This window comes from Staurois parvus, unplaced genomic scaffold (genome assembly GCF_062004578.1).
Source record: "Staurois parvus isolate SC_StPar_1 unplaced genomic scaffold, SC_StPar_1.0 ptg000170l, whole genome shotgun sequence".
Classification (NCBI taxonomy): domain Eukaryota; kingdom Metazoa; phylum Chordata; class Amphibia; order Anura; family Ranidae; genus Staurois; species Staurois parvus.
Window position 1 is genome coordinate 4,811,294 of NW_028317966.1, and position 20,029 is coordinate 4,831,322.

The 20,029-nt window shown below is 39.1% G+C and overlaps 1 protein-coding gene across 2 annotated transcripts in view; it reads left to right on the top strand.

The window, feature by feature from the left end:
• OPN4 (opsin 4) overlaps window positions 1-20,029 on the top strand; it is a 102,284-nt gene that overhangs the window by 29,680 nt on the left and 52,575 nt on the right. For both annotated transcript variants that reach the window (XM_089676485.1, XM_089676487.1), the window contains exons 2-3: window positions 14,043-14,185; window positions 18,023-18,156. In XM_089676485.1, the coding sequence (XP_089532611.1) occupies window positions 14,043-14,185; window positions 18,023-18,156 (277 nt within the window). The remainder of the gene's footprint in view (window positions 1-14,042; window positions 14,186-18,022; window positions 18,157-20,029) is intronic.

The window sequence follows — 20,029 nt, forward strand, 5'->3', positions numbered from 1 at the left end:
CTTGTAACATGTGACCTCTGATCTTTCACAGATTGCACTAGTAGTAAGCAATGATGTCAGGAAGTGACATCTTGTTTACTACTATTCATGTGATCACAGATTGGCTAATCGATGATCACATGAATTGGGACCTCACAGAGAGGTCCTGTACTGTGATCTGTGTTCCGCTGTGTCTACTGGGAGCGTGTCCAGGTAGTGCGCAAAGGCAATGGATGGGGGGGACGTTTAGAAATGTCCTCCCGCATCGGCAGCGCTCCCGCCCGGCTGTTTATCAGCAATGGGCTGGACGGGAAGAGGTTAAAAAATATAAAGGTAGAGGAGTCATTGTCAGCTTTCCAATACTACAAGGAATGCAATAAGAAGTGTAAGAATGCAATCAGGCCGGCTAAGATAGACCCTGAGAGACACAGCGGAGGAGAGTAAAAAAATCCCCCAAATTCTTTAAACATACTAATAGTACAAAAGTGAGGTCAGAATATATTGGCCCCATAAAGGATGACAAGAAAGCAATTGTATTAAATAAATTCTTCTCCTAATGCATCACAGAGTGTACCCTTGTGGCTAACAGAAGCCAGTGTCTGAAAAAGTCTTGAAAAGCAAATGAATCTTCAGGACCAGATAGCTTACACCTGAGAGTCCTCATAGAACTCAATCAGTCCTTGCAAACAAATTCTTGCTTTTTTGGCTGGGGATGACTATACTGTACAAACTGACCCAGCTTAGGATGTCCACAAACTTTAGAGGCTGGTAGGACATGCTTGAGTCACCCAAAGAAAAAAGACCTTTAGAAATTACCAACAAATCAAATTAAGCTATATTAGAATTTATAGAAAGTTTTATCCAACGGAATGCTTTAATTTATGACAAAAATAGGGTTGAGTGTTAAAACATTTTCAATTACTTATATAAAAGAAGGGGTGCGGATTATATTTACAATATTTAACAAGGTCAAATTACAACTCCGTTCTAAGCAATCAAGGCATGTTTTCGGGCCCCCATGCCTCAGAAGCTTACCTGGCATAAACTTTATAGAAATTACAGAAAAAAAAAAAAGTAAACAATTTAGGAATAGATGGTGTCAATTAAACACACATGACAGCTTTATTATTTCCACATTAAGGAAGAAATTAACTAAGTACTATTTATATATCTAAACTAATAACACATTGTAATCCCAGAAAAATTACAGAAAATCAAACACCTTTTCTGTGAGAAAAAAAAGGGTCCTACTTATAACGGAGAGTGGATATCACTTGATATTACAGAAAGGCTTCTTCACAGTAAGAGCTGTGTAAATGTGAAACAGACTCCCTCAAAAGCTAGTTCTGGCCAGCTCAGTAGATTGTTTTAAAAAAGCCTGAATTTTTTCCTAAATTCACAATATATAACTGGATACTAATATTTATAGGTAAATTTGGTCCAAGTAATATCCGATTGCCTCTTGGGGGATCAGGAAGGATTTTTTTTTTGCTCCACTGGAGCAAATTGAATCATGCTTTAGGCCCCATTCACATGTGCTATAAGCACATTTGTAAAGCACTCTGTAGGCTTTATAATGTACCATGTTGTTTTTTTTTATCTTAAAGCTTTGGCATTGTTAAGGCCATAGTGCTGATTTTTTAAACTGGACCCCTTGTTTTTATGTTTTCCGAGGCCTCCTTCACATCATATGTATATAAAAACTAATGGAAAACACATGCAGATTTGACTTGCTGAGAATATTTTAGGGTTGTTCACACCATGTGCAGAAAAGTGCATTTTTTTCATTCATAGTCAGAAAACCTTTCTCCAGTTTGCTGCATTCTCTGGATTCCAGCAGCAGATTCTTGTGGCCGGAGTGACCCAGGCGTGCAAATAGCAGCAGCCACTCATATAAACTGATGATAGGCTGACAGCAGATGCCGCTGATCGCATGTAGCTGCACACCAAGCACACACCTGCGGATTTCCGAGCCTGGCCGCAGTCAGCTGAATTTGCCGCTGGAATCTGGAGATTGCAGCCAACTGGCCAAGTAAAAGGGGCCTAAGCCACACTCCATCATAAGGATCAGACACAAAATCTTTGATTTGGATCAAGTAGCTTGTATATTAGCAGCCTCCCAGCTTCAAAAACACAGACAAAATTGTTAGTTACATTTTTTTTAAATGCCAGATTCTATTTTAGAATCAGAGTTGTTGACAGAGCCGAGGTCAGTAACTGGTAAGCAATGGTACAAGGATGATCCAAGATCAGTTAAGGGATGAGCTGGGTCAGTAGCAGGAATCATATGCAGGACAAAGAGCACAGGATACAGCTGAAGACCAGTCAGCACTGACGTTGGGTTAGAGCATCCCTTAAAAATGCCATCTGGCACCAAAATTGACTGTGGACATGCACCAATCTCCACATGCGCACTTCTGTGTGAATGCACTTGCCTGACCACGGTTCTACGTGTAGCACAATGCACAAGTCTCTAAGCCAGTTGGCTCACATGACATCTCCAAAACAGTAGCTGGATATTTTTGATTAGCTGCATGCTATTAGACTGCTCAGCTGCCTGCATGCTGGTTCTGACAGCAGAGGGCCTCTCACTTGACTGCACAGTACTTACACAGCTACCTCTGCCTCATCAGATGTGACCTCTCTGAGCTGCTGAGGCAGCCCACATGGAAAAAAATTATATTTGAAATATATTTAAAAAATATTCTTCCCAAATATATTGCCATATATTTGAAATGCTACAATTTTGGCCATATTCACTATATTAAAATTTTATATATATATATATATATACACACACACACATACATACACACATTCATACATACATATATATATATATATATACACATATATATATATATATATATATACACATATATATATATATATATATATACGCACACACACACACACTGCATGTTATGAAAACTATTTTTAAAAATAAATTTCAAATATACTGTGTCTTTAAAAATACAAATCTACATGTTTGGAAGGTATATGTAAAAATATACAGTCATGGCCGAAATTGTTGGCACCCTTGATATTTCTCCAGGAAATCATGTATTTCTCACGAAACGTATTGCATTAACACATGTTTTGCTATACACATGTTTATTCCCTTTGTGTGTATTGGGACAAAACAAAAAAAGGGAGGAAAGAAAGCAAATTCGACATAATGTCACACAAACCTCCAAAAATGGGCTGGACAAAAGTATTGGCACCCTTTCACAACTGCGGATAAATAAGAATGTTACAAGCATGTGATGCTCCTGTAAACTCACCTGGGGCAAGTAACAGGTGTGGGCAATATAGAAATCACACCTGAAAGCAGATAAAAAGGAGAGACGTTCACTTAACCTTTGCATTGTGTGTCTGTCTGTGCCACACTAAGCATGGACAACAGAAAGAGGAGACGAGAACTGTCTGAGGACCTGAGAACCAAAATTGTGGCAAAATATCAACAATCTCAAGGTTACAAGTCCATCTCCAGAGAACTAGATTTGCCTTTGTCCACAGTGCGCAACATTATCAAGAAGTTTGCAACCCATGGCACTGTAGCTAATCTCCCTGGTCGTGGACGGATGAGGAAAATTGATGAAAGATTGCAACGCAGAATAGTCCGGATGGTGGATAAGCAGCCCCAAACATGTTCCAAAGACATTCAAGCTGTCCTGCAGGCTCAGGGAGCATCAGTGTCAGCGCGAACTATCCGTCGACATTTAAATGAAATGAAACGCTATGGCAGGAGACCCAGGAGGACCCCACTGCTGACACAGAGACATAAAAAAGCAAGACTACAGTTTGCCAAAATGTACTTGAGTAAGCCAAAAGCCTTCTGGGAAAACGTCTTGTGGACAGATGAGACCAAGATAGAGCTTTTCGGTAAAGCACATCATTCTACTGTTTACCGAAAACGGAATGAGGCCTACAAAGAACAAAACACAGTACCTACGGTAAAATATGGTGGAGGTTCAATGATGTTTTGGGGTTGTTTTGCTGCCTCTGGCACTGGGTGCCTTGACTGTGTGCAAGGCATCATGAAATCTGAGGATTACCAAAGGATTTTGGGTCGCACTGTAGGGCCCAGTGTCAGAAAGCTGGGTTTGCGTCCAAGATCCTGGGTCTTCCAGCAGGACAATGACCCCAAACATACGTCAAAAAGCACTCAGAAATGGATGGCAAAGAAGCGCTGGAGAGTTCTGAAGTGGCCAGCAATGAGCCCAGATCTAAATCCCATTGAACACCTGTGGAGAGATCTTAAAATTGCTGTTGGGAAAAGGTGTCCTTCCAATAAGAGAGACCTGGAGCTGTTTGCAAAGGAAGAGTGGTCCAAAATTCCGGGTGAGAGGTGTCAGAAGCTTATTGATGGTTATAGGAAGCGACTGATTTCAGTTATGTTTTCCAAAGGGTGTGCAACCAAATATTAAGTTAAGGGTGCCAATACTTTTGTCCAGCCCATTTTTGGGGTTTTGTGTGACATTATGTCATATTTGCTTTTCTGCCTCTGTTTTATATTTGTTCCAATACATACAAAGGGAATAAACATGTGTATAGCAAAACATGTGTTAATGCAATACCTTTTTTGTGTGAAATACTTGATTTTCAGGAAAAATATCAAGGGTGCCAACAATTTCGGCCATGACTGTATGTTACAATTATTATTATTATACAGTATTTGTAAAGCGCCAACAGTTCGCTCAGCGCTGTACATTACAAAGGGAGACAGAATTACTTTTTTATATGTTAAAAAAAATCTGAAGAATATGTTTAAATATATATATTTAAAAAAATATATGTTTTTAAAAATATATATTTTACTGATATATTCTTCAGATTTTTTTTAACATACAAAAAAGTCATTTTAACATATATTTGTACATATATTTGTAACTGCATTCCAAAAATGTAGATTTGTATTTTTAAAGACATACAGAATATTTGAAATGTATTTTCTTAAAATTCATATATTTTGTAATAAAAACGCATTTGAACATGCAGTGTATATATATATATATATATACACACACACACATATATATATATATATATATACACACACATATATATATCTACATACATATGTGTATATAAATAATATGGCCAAAATTGTAGTATTTCAAATAAATGGCAATATATTTGGGATAAATATTTTTAAAATATATGTTTTTTCTATATGGGAAGGAAGCAGAGAAACTTATCTTCTCTGGGTGTGTTGAGCAACCCAGGGAGTTGTGACTTCTGAGCAAAGTGAGTAAATTGGCTCTCCAGTTCATTAGCATTAAAAAAAATACATTTAATGATGTAATAATGAACAGAGAGCTATCTTAATTAGTATCATTTATATCTGCCAGGATAATAGTATATATTTTTTCTCCCATTGCATATGGTTTCCAATAGGGCTTTAAGGATGTTGACAAAACCAATCATGTTAAAGTCATAGGATAGATATGGGATTACACCTTTGGCATAGTTATTGTTATTTTACACAGAATTTTAACTATTATAAACAAAGCCAGTATGGAACTGGCTGTAACATCCATTTCGCTGACTGCAAGTATTCTCTTTATTCAGTAAGTACTAAACAGAACACACATTCAAAAGACTTTGGGTGGAAAAAAAGCCCTGGGCCTCATGGAAGCCAACCAAGTCATGCTGAAAATGTAAGAATATTGGGTACACACTGTAATGATGCTAACATTCTTAACATTGTCCTTATTTTAAAGGGAACCTGTGAATATTATGAGAATTATGACAGTTTAGAAGGTATACAGTTGCAAGAAAAAGTATGTGAACCCCTTGGGATTATGTGGAGTTTTGCATGAATTGGGTATAAAATGTGCTCTGAACGTCATCTAAGTCACAACAATAGAAGAACACAGTCTGAACATAATACTACACAAACATTAGATGTTGCCATGGTTTCATTGCACATAACATGTAAACATTCACAGTGCAGGGAGGAAAAAGTATGTGAGGCCCTAGCTTAATGACTTCTCCCAGAGCTAATTGGAGCCAGGAGTGAGCCAACCTTGACTCCAATCAGTGTGATGATATTGGATGTGTTGCTGACAGCTGTCCTGCCCTTAAAAAACACACACCTGTTTTGGGTTTACTGGTTTCAAGAAGCACTGTCTGATGTAAACCATGCCTCGCAGAAAAGAGCTCTCAGAAGACCTACGATCAAGAATTGTTGACTTGCATGAAGCTGGAAAGGGTTACAAAAGTATCTCCAAAAGCCTTGATGTTCATGTGTCCACGGTAAGACAGACTGTCTACAAATGGAGAAAGTTTAGCACTGTTGCTATTCTCCCTAGGCGTGGTCGTCCTGTAAAAATGACTGCAAGAGCACAGCGCAGAATGCTGCATGAGGTAAAGAAGAATCCCAGAGTGTGAGCTAAAGATCTACAGAAATTTCTGGCACATGCTAACATTTTTGTTGACACATCTACAATAAGGAAAACATTAAACAAGAATGGAGTACATGGGAGGACACCACGGAGGAAGCCATTGCTGTCCAAAAAGAATATTGCAGCACGTTTGAAGTTTGCAAAAGAGCACCTGGATGTTCCACAGCACTACTGGCAAAATATACTGTGGACAGATGAAACCAAGATTGAGTTGTTTGGGAAGAACACACAACACTATGTGTGGAGAAAAAAAGGCACAGCACACCAACATCAAAACCTCATCCCCACTGTAAAACATGGCGGAGGGAGCATCATGGTTTGGGGCTGCTTTGCTGCCTCAGGGCCTGGACGGATTGTTGTCATTGATGGGAAAATGAATTCCAGAGTTTATCAAGACATTTTGCAGGAAAACGTACGACCATCTGTCTGCCAACTGAAGCTCTGCAGACAATGGGTGATGCAACAGGACAATGGCCCAAAGCATACAAGTAATTCAACAAAACAATGGCTGCAACAGCACAGAATACGCCTTCCGGAGTGGCCCAGTCAGAGTCCTGACCTCAACCCAATTGAAATGCTGTGGCATGACCTTAAGAGAGCGATTCACACCAGACATCACAAGAATATTGCTACACTGAAACAGTTTTGTGAAGAGGAGTGGTCCAAAATTACTCCAGATCGTTGTGCAGGTCTGATCTGCAACTACAGGAAACGCTTGGTTGAGGTTATTGCTGCAAAAGGAGGGTCAACCAGTTATTAAATCCAAAGGTTCACATACTTTTTCCTCCCTGCACTGTGAATGTTTACATGTTATGTGCAATGAAACCATGGCAACATCCAATGTTTGTGTAGTATTATGTTCAGCAGACTGTGTTCTTCTATTGTTGTGACTTAGATGACGTTCAGAGCACATTTTATGCCCAATTCATGCAAAACTCCACGTAATCCAAAGGGGTTCACATACTTTTTCATGCAACTGTATGCTGCACAAAGTGAATCACGGCTTTCATTGCTGCTGGCTATTTAAAATGTAAATGGGGCATTCAAATGTTTACATATTATGGGCAGCACAGTGGCTAAATGGTTAGCACTTCCACCTGGCAGTACTATGGGCGTTGGTTCGAATCCCAACCATGGCACCACCTGCCTGGAGTTTGCATGTCCTCCCTGTGCCTGCGTGGGTTTCCTCTGGGTACTCCGGTTTCCTCCCACACTCCAAAGACATGCTGGTAGGTTAATTGGCTCCTATCTAAATTGGCCCTAATATGTGTATGTGTGAATGTAAGTTAGGGACCTTAGATTGTACACCCCTTGAGGTTTAGGGACTGATGTGAATGTACAATATATATTTGTAAAGTGCTGCGTAAATTTACAGCGCTATATAAGTACCTGAAATAAATAAATATTATTAACAAGTAGTAAATGAGCAAAATAAATGTAGCTGCAGGTATTGTGAGGTAATTTATCCTTAAAATTTACAACAGAAGCAATTTCACTATCAGCCACTTTGTTCATTATATCACTCCCCTCACTGTGGTTTGGCAGTCTTCCAGCCTTCTAATCTCTAATGTAAACACAGAACAGATGTTCTGGAAGTGAGAGAGAAGAGTGCTGAGACCCATCTTGATTGACTTCAGTAATTCTGCTGTGAAATTTGAAAATTAAATGCTTCACAGTGCCTGCAGCTACAAAGGTTAGTAAGAGCTTATGTTAAAGAGTGTTTACCATTTGCCACAAATATGTATATAATCCATAATCTGACCATTTGTTGCATAACTTGACCTCCAGGTTTTACCTCCTCCATGACCAGGGCGTTTTTGGCTATTCAGTACTGTGCTATTTTAACTGGCAATTGTTCAGTCATGCAACACTGTACCCAAATTAAATTTAAATCCTTTTTTCACACAAATAGAGCTTTCTTTTAGTGGTATTTGCTCACCACTGGGTTTTTAATTTTTTATTATATAAATGAAAAAAAACAACCATGATTTTCTACTTTGTTATAAAACATATCCAAATAAAATCAAATTTCTTCATAAATACAGGCCAAAATGAATTCTGCTACAGGTCTTTGGTTAAAAAAAAGAAAAAATGTATACTGTATTAATTGGTTTGTGTGACAGTTATAGCGTCTACAAATTATGATGCATATACTGCAATTTACACAGTTATAGACTGTATACTAGAATAGTGGTGATTAGAGACTTATGGTGTGACTGTGATAGTGTGGCGGTCAATCTGTTGCTAACTGACACTGGGCTGGGAGGGACACTGACTGACATTGCTATAACACTAATACAGTGATCAATGATAATACTGTACTAATGACACTAATGGTTAACAGGGGTGATAAGAAGGGAAATTAAGGGGTTAACGGTGTGCCTAAAAAGTGAATGTGTGCTGCTTTTACTCACAGGATCTGGCTTTTTCTCCCTGAACTCCCTGAAAAAACAGCCATATCACTGTTCTGTGCTCGGTGTTCAGTATGTATGTAAACACAGAACTCTGTTCTGTGATTGGCCACAGCCGATCAGCAGGTATATAGCCAAAATCATTGGCTGACCTGCTGACAAACTCGTGCACAGGGGGTGCACAGGTCAACAGGTGCGCATGTGTGTACCCGAAAACCAGGAAACTCATCACGATATATGAGTATGTCGCGGTGCCTGGCTTAGTATAATGAAAGATTCTGCATTTTCCATTTTCTAAGATAAAAACAAGGCAAAGAAGTAATAGGATTTTTGACTTACATGTAAAATCCTTTTCTTGAAGCATAGTACAGGACACAGAACTCAAGTTCTACCCGTGGGTTATATTGTGCCACCTTAAAGTGATTAAACACTGGCAAACAAAATTGTTAGGACAGCTCACCCACCCCCAGCAAGTCTCAGTTTTGCAAACAGCAGATGGAAAAACTGGGACATCTCAAAGAACGAGCACAAGGGGGAGAGGGCCATGGCAGTACCTCTGTACTGTACACTAATAAATTATTTTACAGGCAAGTCAAAATGCTATTTTGTTAATCATATAGTAAAGGACACAGGACTTTAGGCATAACCATGAAAGCAGTCCAACTGAGGGATGAGCAACACAGAAGACAAATGACAAATGCTAATAGGCCCACGGAATAATGGGACAAGAAGGACTGAAAATACCCATGGAGCAACTTAAAGCACCAAACACCTGAATTTGGTACCAGAGAGATGGACTGACAAAAAAAGGAGTATCAGAGCAGAGATAAACTTGAACAAGAAATACTACATCCAGACAATGGGGAGATAACTCCAGAGGTTGTATAGCAGCACAACATAGAGAAGGCACGTAACCAATGAAGGAAGGAGAAAAACTTAAGAAGAGAGAAGACCCAGACCCCAATGCAATCGGAGTAAGAACATTTTCCTTATGAGTGAAGGCTGCAAACTCAGAACTTGCAACACAAAAGTGAATGTGAGAAGGAAACTGAGTAAGGATAGACAATGAAAAATTCCTACTAAAATTCAAGGAGCAGTCCATACTAGGTTGAGTCACTGGGAAAAATACAAGAAGAACAATTGCAAGCAACACCCTTTACATAGGACTCCAGAAGCAGCCTCAGAAAGGAACTTCTAAGGCTGGGATTAGACCAGGGGTAGGCAATGTTAAAGAGGTGGAGATCTACCTGAACATGGGAGAAGTCAAAGATCACTGGACACAGTGGTGCCTTGTCACACCTGTGTACACATGCCACAGCAGGAATTAAACCCTCTGTTGCTTTTGGTGGGTGCTACCTCCTGCTAATTGCGACCCATTCAACTAAATGGGGCCACTCTGCAAGCTGCCTGCAACTGCACACTTCTGCGGGGTCCAAGGGGTTAAAGCAGGTGGTGAGAAAGCAACACAACAGTGCCTGCTTTAACCCCTTGTTTACTGTACTGCAAAAGGTTGCAGGGCACTTCTAGAATGGCCTCACTCACTTGAATGGGTCAGGCTTGTCAGGTGCTATTTTCATCAACCATGACAGGGTGTATAACTCCTGCTACAGCTGCAACATGTGTACTCCTCTAGCCAGTGCAGCTAAAGAGGGTGAGGTTGGGGTGGGGATGGTAAGAACACTTCTTAACCATGGGGTTTTTCCACCCCCCAGACTGCAATGGTAAATTACTTTTACTGTTCGGAGCCTCCAATAAGGCTGTTTTCACACTGATGTACTGCAGTTTACCTGCACCACGGGTGCAACGCAGTGCATCTTCAACTTTTCTGGACAGGAGCCAGCACCACAGAGGAGACATCAGCTTATGTGGCTCTTGCTCCCTACTACAGCTCCAACTTTACAAGTAGTCCCTCTGCATTGTATTCTGATTGATGGTCTGGGTTGGCAGGTCAACAAGTTCAGACCACAATCTATCAGTCACCTGGCGGCGATCTACTGGTAGATCGCGATCTATGGGTTGCTGACCCCTGGATTAGACCCATGATGGTCATCAAGGCCCAACACTGATCCAGACCAGACTGAAAAAGCCAGGATAGCCCTTGTTCACCAACCAAATGCCTCTAGACAAAATATCTCCACATACCAACTCATCTGAAGAGATAGGTTACACTTCCACAATATCCTTAGCTGAATGAAACTGTAAGAAAAAACTGAGATGGTCAGGGTGTGGCAGATGAAGGAGAGGCAAATGTCATCTGTGACCTTGACACTATAGTCCATCCTACAACCCACTAACAACAATAACACAATAGTTGAGTGCTCAATCCAAAAACCAGGCGAATATGCAGAGTTGAGCAATAAATTATAAGATTCAGTATATGTTATATGCAAGTACATGAGAGGCGGAATGGGAAAACTTAGCTTCTCAGAGGCATCCTATGACCCACAATTGAGTCAGCAACAGAAAAAGGTAATTCACAGACCAACTCCGGAGTAGAAGGATTAATGGCCCAGCTTGGTTAGGTCATAGCAGGGCATGATACAACAGTACAGTATACAAGTTAAACAGTACCAGTAAGTTTAACTGACATGCCACCTATAGAGCAGTAGGGTTAAATTGCTTTTTGTGACTAGACCATCTCATGCTGCTACATATACAGTAAAACAGTAAGTAAGGGAGACATGATTTACAAGAGTAGAGTGTGGACCAACAGCAAAGTGGGAAGGGTAAAAGGCAATACATGACCAAAGCACCCTATGTCATCATACAAAATATTTGTAGGGCCAGGTCATCTTAGGCCATTACACAGTGACAACGACAAACAGTCCACAGTGAAAACAGTACATAGACAATAAAAGGCTAATGCACAGACCTACTGCAGAGCAGTAGGGATTATTGGCAGTTTGTAACTAGTTTATCAAGCAGTAAGCAATGGGATTGTCCAACCAAGGGTACACATAGCCCCCCCTTGCTGAGTAAGAGGGATAAATGGCCATGCATGACAAGGTTACCATAGCCCCTGTACCAACAGTAACCCGTAAGATGTTTGCAGGAGGTTTATAAGCAACCCTTTTGCTAAGTATGAGGAGATATTGACCATGTATGACTAGATCACCATAGGCGGTCATGCAACCAGTACAGAAGTGAGACAGTACCAGCAAAGGAACTCACTGACTTACTGCAGAGCCGGAAAGATAAAGGCTGATTGTGACTGGTACACCTGAAGATGCTATTCCAACAGTATGCAAGTGAGTCAGCACCCGCAAGATTTACTCATTAAGGTATTAGTCGCCATTCATGACTGGGTCACCGTAGGCTACCATGCATTCCATGAGACAGTTCCAATAGTACAAACAGTAGATAGTAAGATATCCCTAATTAGTGTTACTCATGGACCTACTGAAGAACAGTAGGAGATAATGGTCGTGCGGGACAAGGTCACCATAGTCCACCGTACAAATGATTTTATAGTGGAGGTATTAACAAGGTCCACTCACTACCCAACTGCCAAGCAGTAGAAGTTAAGAGGCATGTGTGATTGGGTCAATCTAGACTGCAGTACAAACAGCAAACAGAAAGACATTACTAAGGTCTACTTACAGATCCACTGCAGAGCAGTAGGGATTAAAGGCCATGCATGACTGGGGCACAATAGGCTGGTATATAACAGGATATGGTGAGACATTCCCATCCAGGGGTTAGTCACAGACCACTGCAAAGCAGGAGGGGTTAATGGCCATACACATGGTGACCACAGTCTGCTGTCCAACAGTCCATTGCTCACAAGGTTACACTCAACACTTTAGCAGTTAATTTTCATCCATAGCAGTATAGTAGGTATAAGCCTTATACTGGCTTCACCCACCTTGATGGGCATACACCCTGAATTGCAGGCAGACCACAGCCCTGGACCTGTACAGCACCCTGTAGCTAACTCAATGTGATGCACCACATGCCAAGGTGAGTACCCACTCAGAGTGACAGTTCGTGAATCTTCATCTAGATGGAGTACTGGTACGATTCCTCAAGGTTCAGCTGAGGCATCAACCTAACTGAAAAGCTGGAAAAAAGACAGCCACATTGTCTACAGTTCAGCTAGGGATCTTGAGAGAAAATCCTATCACAAAGAGGAGAGAGAGAAGATGTCCATTATCTAAGGACACTAGCAAAACAACAAGACTTTCTGTAAGTGGAAGGGGTTACATCGGCGTGTCCTAATAACTATTTGCCAGTGTCCAATCATCCGAAGGTGGCAGCCCATTATAAGGGCTGCCACAATTATTGCGTCATGTCATGTTTCTGATGTGCACTTAAATTATAAACATTATTATTTTCTTTGTTCAGAAATATAATTTGTTTTAATACTGGACATCACGCAGCAGCAAAAATGAATATGATGTAAAATCCTTTATTACCGTATTAGCAGAAAAAATTAGAATGTAATAAATGCTAATCATTAATAAAAATGTTTCTACATTTTATTTAGGACTAAATACCTTGAGGTTTTTTTTTTATTGAAGACAAGAGCCAACTTACTTAGCTTAGTAAATACGGCAAAGATGCATTCACTTTGAATACCCAATCATGTGCAATGGAGATTTATAAAATAAACAAAAAAAATAGATAGCACATAATTGGATGATTAAAGTAAACACAGCTTCACCTTATTCACTTTGCCCAGTGAACAGTCTTTATTATCTAGTAAATCAATCCATATTCTATTACAATTAAATTAGAAAACTGTTTCAGCAACTGTTTTAGGGCTCGTTCACACCATTGTGCAGAGAATTTAGTTTTGCATGTGTTCTACAAAGACACAATGAAAATTGACTGTTCTCTATGTGCCCTGTTCACACCACAACACAGGTATCACATGCATATTTTTTCTGTGCAGGAATCTGCAAAGTGTATAAACTCACTGAAATGTGCATGAAAACTGATGAAAACTGATGTAAACTGATGTCTCTGCAAGTGAAATCTGCGCGTCACTTTCCACAACTTTTTCTGCACTATGGTGTGAACGAGGCCTTACAGTGTTCCTTATAATATTTTTTTCAGTTTGTCTGAATTTATTGTATTTGTTATATCATAGTATACATAATGTTTTACTGAATCTAAATATGGCGTTATATTAAATAACTTTTATATGTGCCATACAGTTGCTTGGACATTTACTGCTTGATAATTTTACTGAATTTTATTAGATTCATTAACAAATTCTTCCTTTTAATGTATTACCTAGGAAACACCAAAGGATGTTGTTCACCATGCCTTCCCTACAGTTGATGCTCCAGATCATGTTCACTATACTATTGGAGCTGTAATCCTGGCAGTAGGAATAACAGGAATGCTGGGTAACTTCCTCGTCATCTATGCTTTTTGCAGGTACTGATATGTGTCACTCTAGAGCCTGCCAAAGTTGTCACAATGTTAAATTGATATGGAACTTTTGGCATAGACTACATTTGGGATACCTAATATATATTCCTTAAGGATAAATTCCAGGTATCGATATTTTTATGTAATTACATTGTTCCAGCTTGATGTAAGTATACATAGACCATACCCTCGAAGCTAGAAACCACTGTCATAGTTTACTCAGAAAAATAGCTACATTCTGTTCCCTATTGGCGGTTGTAGGTTTTCTACCTACTGGGATCCAGCTCTGGGTTCTCTCTTGTCCCTAAGCTATTTTATCTCTAAGAACATTTCTAATTGCTGGCTGTCGTGAGGGTTTTTACCCTTGCAGAGTCAACACATGCACGTACTGTAGGCTCAGTCTGGTTACTAGAGAGTTTTTGTCATTTGTCACAGGTGAAAGCTACAGTATTAAACATTATATCAACTGTGGGTCAAACTATGTAGTCTATTTAAGACTGTCATTGCATGACTGTCATTGCATGTTCTTTACAGTATGTGGGGCTGAACTATACGCCCTACGAGAACCTGCATAGGCGAACATTACTGCAATGTTCAGAATGTCAATTCTAAGCAGTTTTCAAATGTATCTCATCATTTTAGGAGGTATATGGTAATGGTATGTCCTCCTTTAGGCTTTGTGGGATTGAGTGTGCTTCCTGCTGACAGGGGTGGAGATAGACACCAAATGGTGTAATGTAAGGTGTGGTGGATACACAGGTTAAAGGACACATGCACCCCAATTCTTGAATCTCCATCGGGATTTTGACATATTGTATATCTAGGGTTGCCACCTCACCCCTTTAAAACCGAACACATTATTTACACGGGTTCTGAGGCTAATTTAATGCAGATAAGGCACTAAGAGTTTAATTACCGCCTTAATCAGCCACAAAATCTGTGTAATTAATATGTGCTTAGTTTTAAAGGGATGAGGTGGCAACCCTATGTATTTCTCAAATGTTCTTGCTGCCCCCCTGTCCTCAGGATATGCTGATCTTTTTGTTAGGACTTTTTTTGACAATGCATTGTGTGGAGGTATTTATGATCATTTTGGATAAGTGCTATTGGTGCATATTTTATATTTTGCATTTCCATTAATATTTTTTTGTTTAATGTCTAATAGAGCCATATGTATTTGCTCTTGCTGTTCATTTTCATTGCGTATGTATTTTTATTGTGTGTACCTCCTTTTAGAGATCGATTACCTGTCCCTCCCCATGTGCACGGGAGGTGCAGGTATTTAATATTGTTTGGGACTGTTTGTGTTAGCCATGATTAAAGCCTCTATGGGCTGAAACACGTAGGTCTCTTGACTTGATTTTACCTCTACTGCAATAAATGGATATTTAAAAGCAGAGTTTATGCGAGTTGCTGGCTCTCTCTTTATGGACTGTAGTAGGCACCACTACTTAAAATACATATAAAGATTTTTTTCATGATCACAGAACAGCATTTGTTGATGTTTTTTATATGTAGCCAGACTTCAGCTGTATTACACATATAAAATAGCACCCTTTTTAGTTTAATATACAGAATATGATCTTAGATAAGATGTGTATTATTGTATTATACATAAGCTAATTTTGTTGAATGTATTTGATGAGAAGAGAATCTTTAGAAAAGCAGGAAAAATGTCAAAATTTAATTATATTATTTTTTGTTGGATTTACATAATCCATTTTGCTATATTTAATGTCATCTGACTTTAACCCAAATGCTAATCAGATTAAGAAAATCTGATTGAAATAGCACTCTGAAATCTGCTTACAACATTGACTATATGGGCCAGGTAACCTGCTTTCTTCTTGATTTACTAATGAATCTGCAATTTGTGCAATGCAGAAGGGGATAAAGAGCAGCACTGAACGTCAGTAACCTAGCACAGGTCCAAGCAAAACACGTGGGAAATAATAGAAGCTTTGCACAATGGCATTGGCAGTTAAATCCCTTATAAAGCACTTAATAATGGTATTTGATTTTAAAAAGCTAGGATCTGCAGTCCTTTGCAGGAATACAACATAGCTCACTGAAGTCTACAGTTCATGGTACTCCAGTGTCAATCCCAAGATGGCTGTGTACAGATTAAGAGTTATAAGGCCTCAGTGCCCTCACTAATACTAAGCCGTTTTACCAATTGTTGTGGCACATCTATGCTTCACAATCTTTTTTTCCTTGATAGTTGATACCTCCCACAGGGGACTCCAACTGCCCCCTAAATCTTGCAATGGCTTAACCAATACATCACAGGTTCCAAGTGCTAAATTGTACAGCCAGTCACCTCATGTGTTATCTGCAGTGCCACATCAATTCTCTTGTCCAAGTTTTTCATATCTTTCCTATGCAGAATCAGCACAATCAATGCAACAGATGACTGCCTAATGTTTCTTGTTACTGGTGTGTGAGGTGGGGCTGAGCAATCTCTCTAGATGGTACTGGTTGCTCAAACCCAAGGTTAAAGGTTTCAGATGGCAGCAGTGTCTAAGACCCACATGCCTGTCCTTGACTGCTCAAGTCTTGGGAAGAAAAATAAGAACTGTGGTGACACCTAAGCAAAGTGACATCAGTGCATGGTGGTTTAAGGAGCTCCTTCCACAGGGTTATAGCATGCAGTCAGGATCCAATTTTTATTGGTAGTCATAGGAAAATATAGCCAAAGCATTGGGGGGGGGGATTAGGGCACCCCTTTTGCAGGCCTATAGAAAAGAAAACAATACACATGCAATTGAATGTTTGGAGAACATGTTTGGACTTGGGAAGTGGAGTAAAAAATATGGTCATGCTATGTGAAACCATAGAGAATACCTTCATAAATTCAAACAGACTAAATAAGTAAAAAGTCATTTTTGTTGGTTCCTAGAAAAGAATAGGACTAATTAATAGAAATTATAAGATTATTATTGGTAGTAGTGACTCTTGTGACTCTGTGGAAGGTGCTCCTACACACCTTGTGTGCCTCCCATGTTACTGCACAAGCTGATTACCGGAATGCATACCATGCAGCCCATTTAGAAACAATTGTTTGCTAGGATGAATTATTTTATGACTCAGAAGTCTCTACAAAAATCAGTCAATCGTATGTACTACATGTGTAAAAGGAGACCTGCCATCTCTTTACCCATACATTGTAGCTAATGAACAAATAACTTCCAGGCTGTCAAGTATAACATTTTCTAAAGTCATTGGAATGATTCTATAAAATAGGTGCTTTCTATCATTTTCTTATCAAAACATTCAATTCACAACAAACATAAAAATAGCTTAAGTGTGGAATTGTTATTTTCTTCTTGTGTGATATAGACAACTATTAAATTATTCAAGTTACTAGTCATGTTCTCACAATAGAGGGAGGCACAAAAAATGTAAACCAGTACAACATGTACTTGAACATAGACCCTGATTATTGCATAACCTTCTTGTGCTTTAAACCTTCATCAAATGTGAAGCCAGAGGTTGCTGTGAAGATCTGAAGAAGCAACTGATGCATTATCTAATCAGAATGTGTAATCCCCATATTTAGTAGTCAGACCTAATCTCATCAAGTGTAGAAAATGCCCCTGATCCCCAAGCTCAACATCACCCAAATCCAGAAAATCAGTGAAGGAGGTCACTGTTAATTTCCTGCAAAAGATAGAAGAGAGCATGCAGTAGGACAGTAGCTGAACATAGGCTGGATAATTAAATGCTGCTGAGCAGTGCGAGCTAATATGGGCTAAATTCAGTTTCTCTTCTGTCATTTGGCAGCTGGTTTTTGCTGGTCATCACAGCTTTGCATTAATCAAGCCTCAATCTTTTTCTATATAGGAGTAGGAGTCTTCGATCTCCAGCCAACATGTTCATTATCAATCTAGCTGTTAGTGACTTCTTCATGTCCGTAACTCAGGCACCAGTGTTTTTTACAACAAGCCTACATAAGAGGTGGATCTTTGGAGAGAAAGGTAAATAAAACATTTTCAGTAACACTAAAGCTAAGTAATAGTAAGCATGGTCATTGGACAAGTAGGTCACTCATCACAATATTGGATTTTTACAGTATTTCTCTCAGTTGTTGTTTTAGTAACTGTTTGAATTGCACTCTGATCATAACCTAAATTAAAGGGCTCATTATAATGTTTACCAGTGCCATAACAATTACATTGATTATTTTTAATAGTGCAAGTGCAATAAATATTACAAATTATTTCTGACAAAAATGAATATGCAAAATTGGTCAGTGAAAACGCATGGCATACTGGAGGTCGTTATTTGACCTGAGACCACTAAATTATCTTGTAAAAGATAATGGTCAAACCTGCTGAAATAGACACATAATGGAGTTGAGAATCAAATTCTATATACTATAGTTATGGGTCTCATAGTCTATATTCTGAAGTGTATGGAGATCACCAATAGAGTGGCAGCGTAACTACCCATACTATGCAAGAAATAATATGATATTCTAATAGTAACTGGTTGAATAAATCATTTTCAGGAAGTATTGAATCCTTAGAAATAACATACAAAGTTTTGAAGTCCATACCAAATGTTCAGAAACAAGTCTGATTTGCATGAAGCCGGCTGTACTCTCGGCACTGACGAGAGTACTTTCACTGCCCCAAACATGTCCATGCCACACAATTTGACAGCTCTGGTTAACACACCACAATTTACAATTTAAAACAAAAATGCTCAATTTTTTATATAGTGTTTTCTGGGACCCCCAGCTTATGGTTTGCCATGGTTCTGTAAAAAAACAAACTGAATGTCATTACAACTCTATGAACCCAATTCAATTAGTGACAATCTAGGGACCTACAAAATGTGCTGTGAGATCCTCTTTCATGATTCAACCTACAGAATACTAACACCCCTGATGTCTATAAATCAGGCAAGTCAGCATAAGAGGTCAGGCACAAGACACTGAAAGGACTAACAAACCTACAAATATGTTCTTAAGACATTGCTTGATCAGGAATAATCATCCTGATGCCCCTGATCTGCTGTTTCTAGTGCCCCCATTGTGTATACAACCTGTAGACATTTTGACAATTTTGAAGTTTGAAGTGTGACATCACCTTCAATTATAAAATAAGATATTTTACAATAAAGATCCTGGAATCTGGATATCATGCTGGAACAAGTGTTTCTTCAGTCCTAGAGCTTCCAGCTGTTCTTGGGGGATCTTACTATTAAAGGAAACCTATGCTGAGAGACAAATTTAGGCTACATTATTGACCTTATTCTAAAAGTGCTAGTTACCTAGCTGCCTGACTTCAATACCTTAAGGCACTGACCTGGAATCATGCAACAGAGCTGATTGGAGTGAAGTCAAATCTCCTGATATCCATACTTGTTCCTGGTCAGCATCTCAAATGTACTAAAGCCAATGGATCAGAATACCAGACAGGCAATTTGCATTTTTAGAAAAAAATGGCAGTTTTTCATATTCACAGTACACATTTTCCTTGAATTTATTTTTGGATTTAGTAGTCATCAAAACATACTCGTCAAAAGTTCACCTATTTGTTGTTATTACTGATATTCACATAAATTGGTAATTTTGAGCAAACAATGGCCACCGACTTGATAGCCATGCCAAGAAAAATTTGTCTTTAGTATTAATAAGCCAGAATGACAGGTGCTGCTATGTGATAAATACATCTGACATGGTATGTGGTCATGCCAACATCTCATAAACAGGCAGATATCTCCTATTTGACTTTATTAGTAATTTGTGGCCTTACCTCACAGAGATAATTGCCTATAACTGTGTTCTGTGACAGCAGTGGTGGGCTGTGAGGTCAAACATACTGCATTTGTTCAGTGCAAACA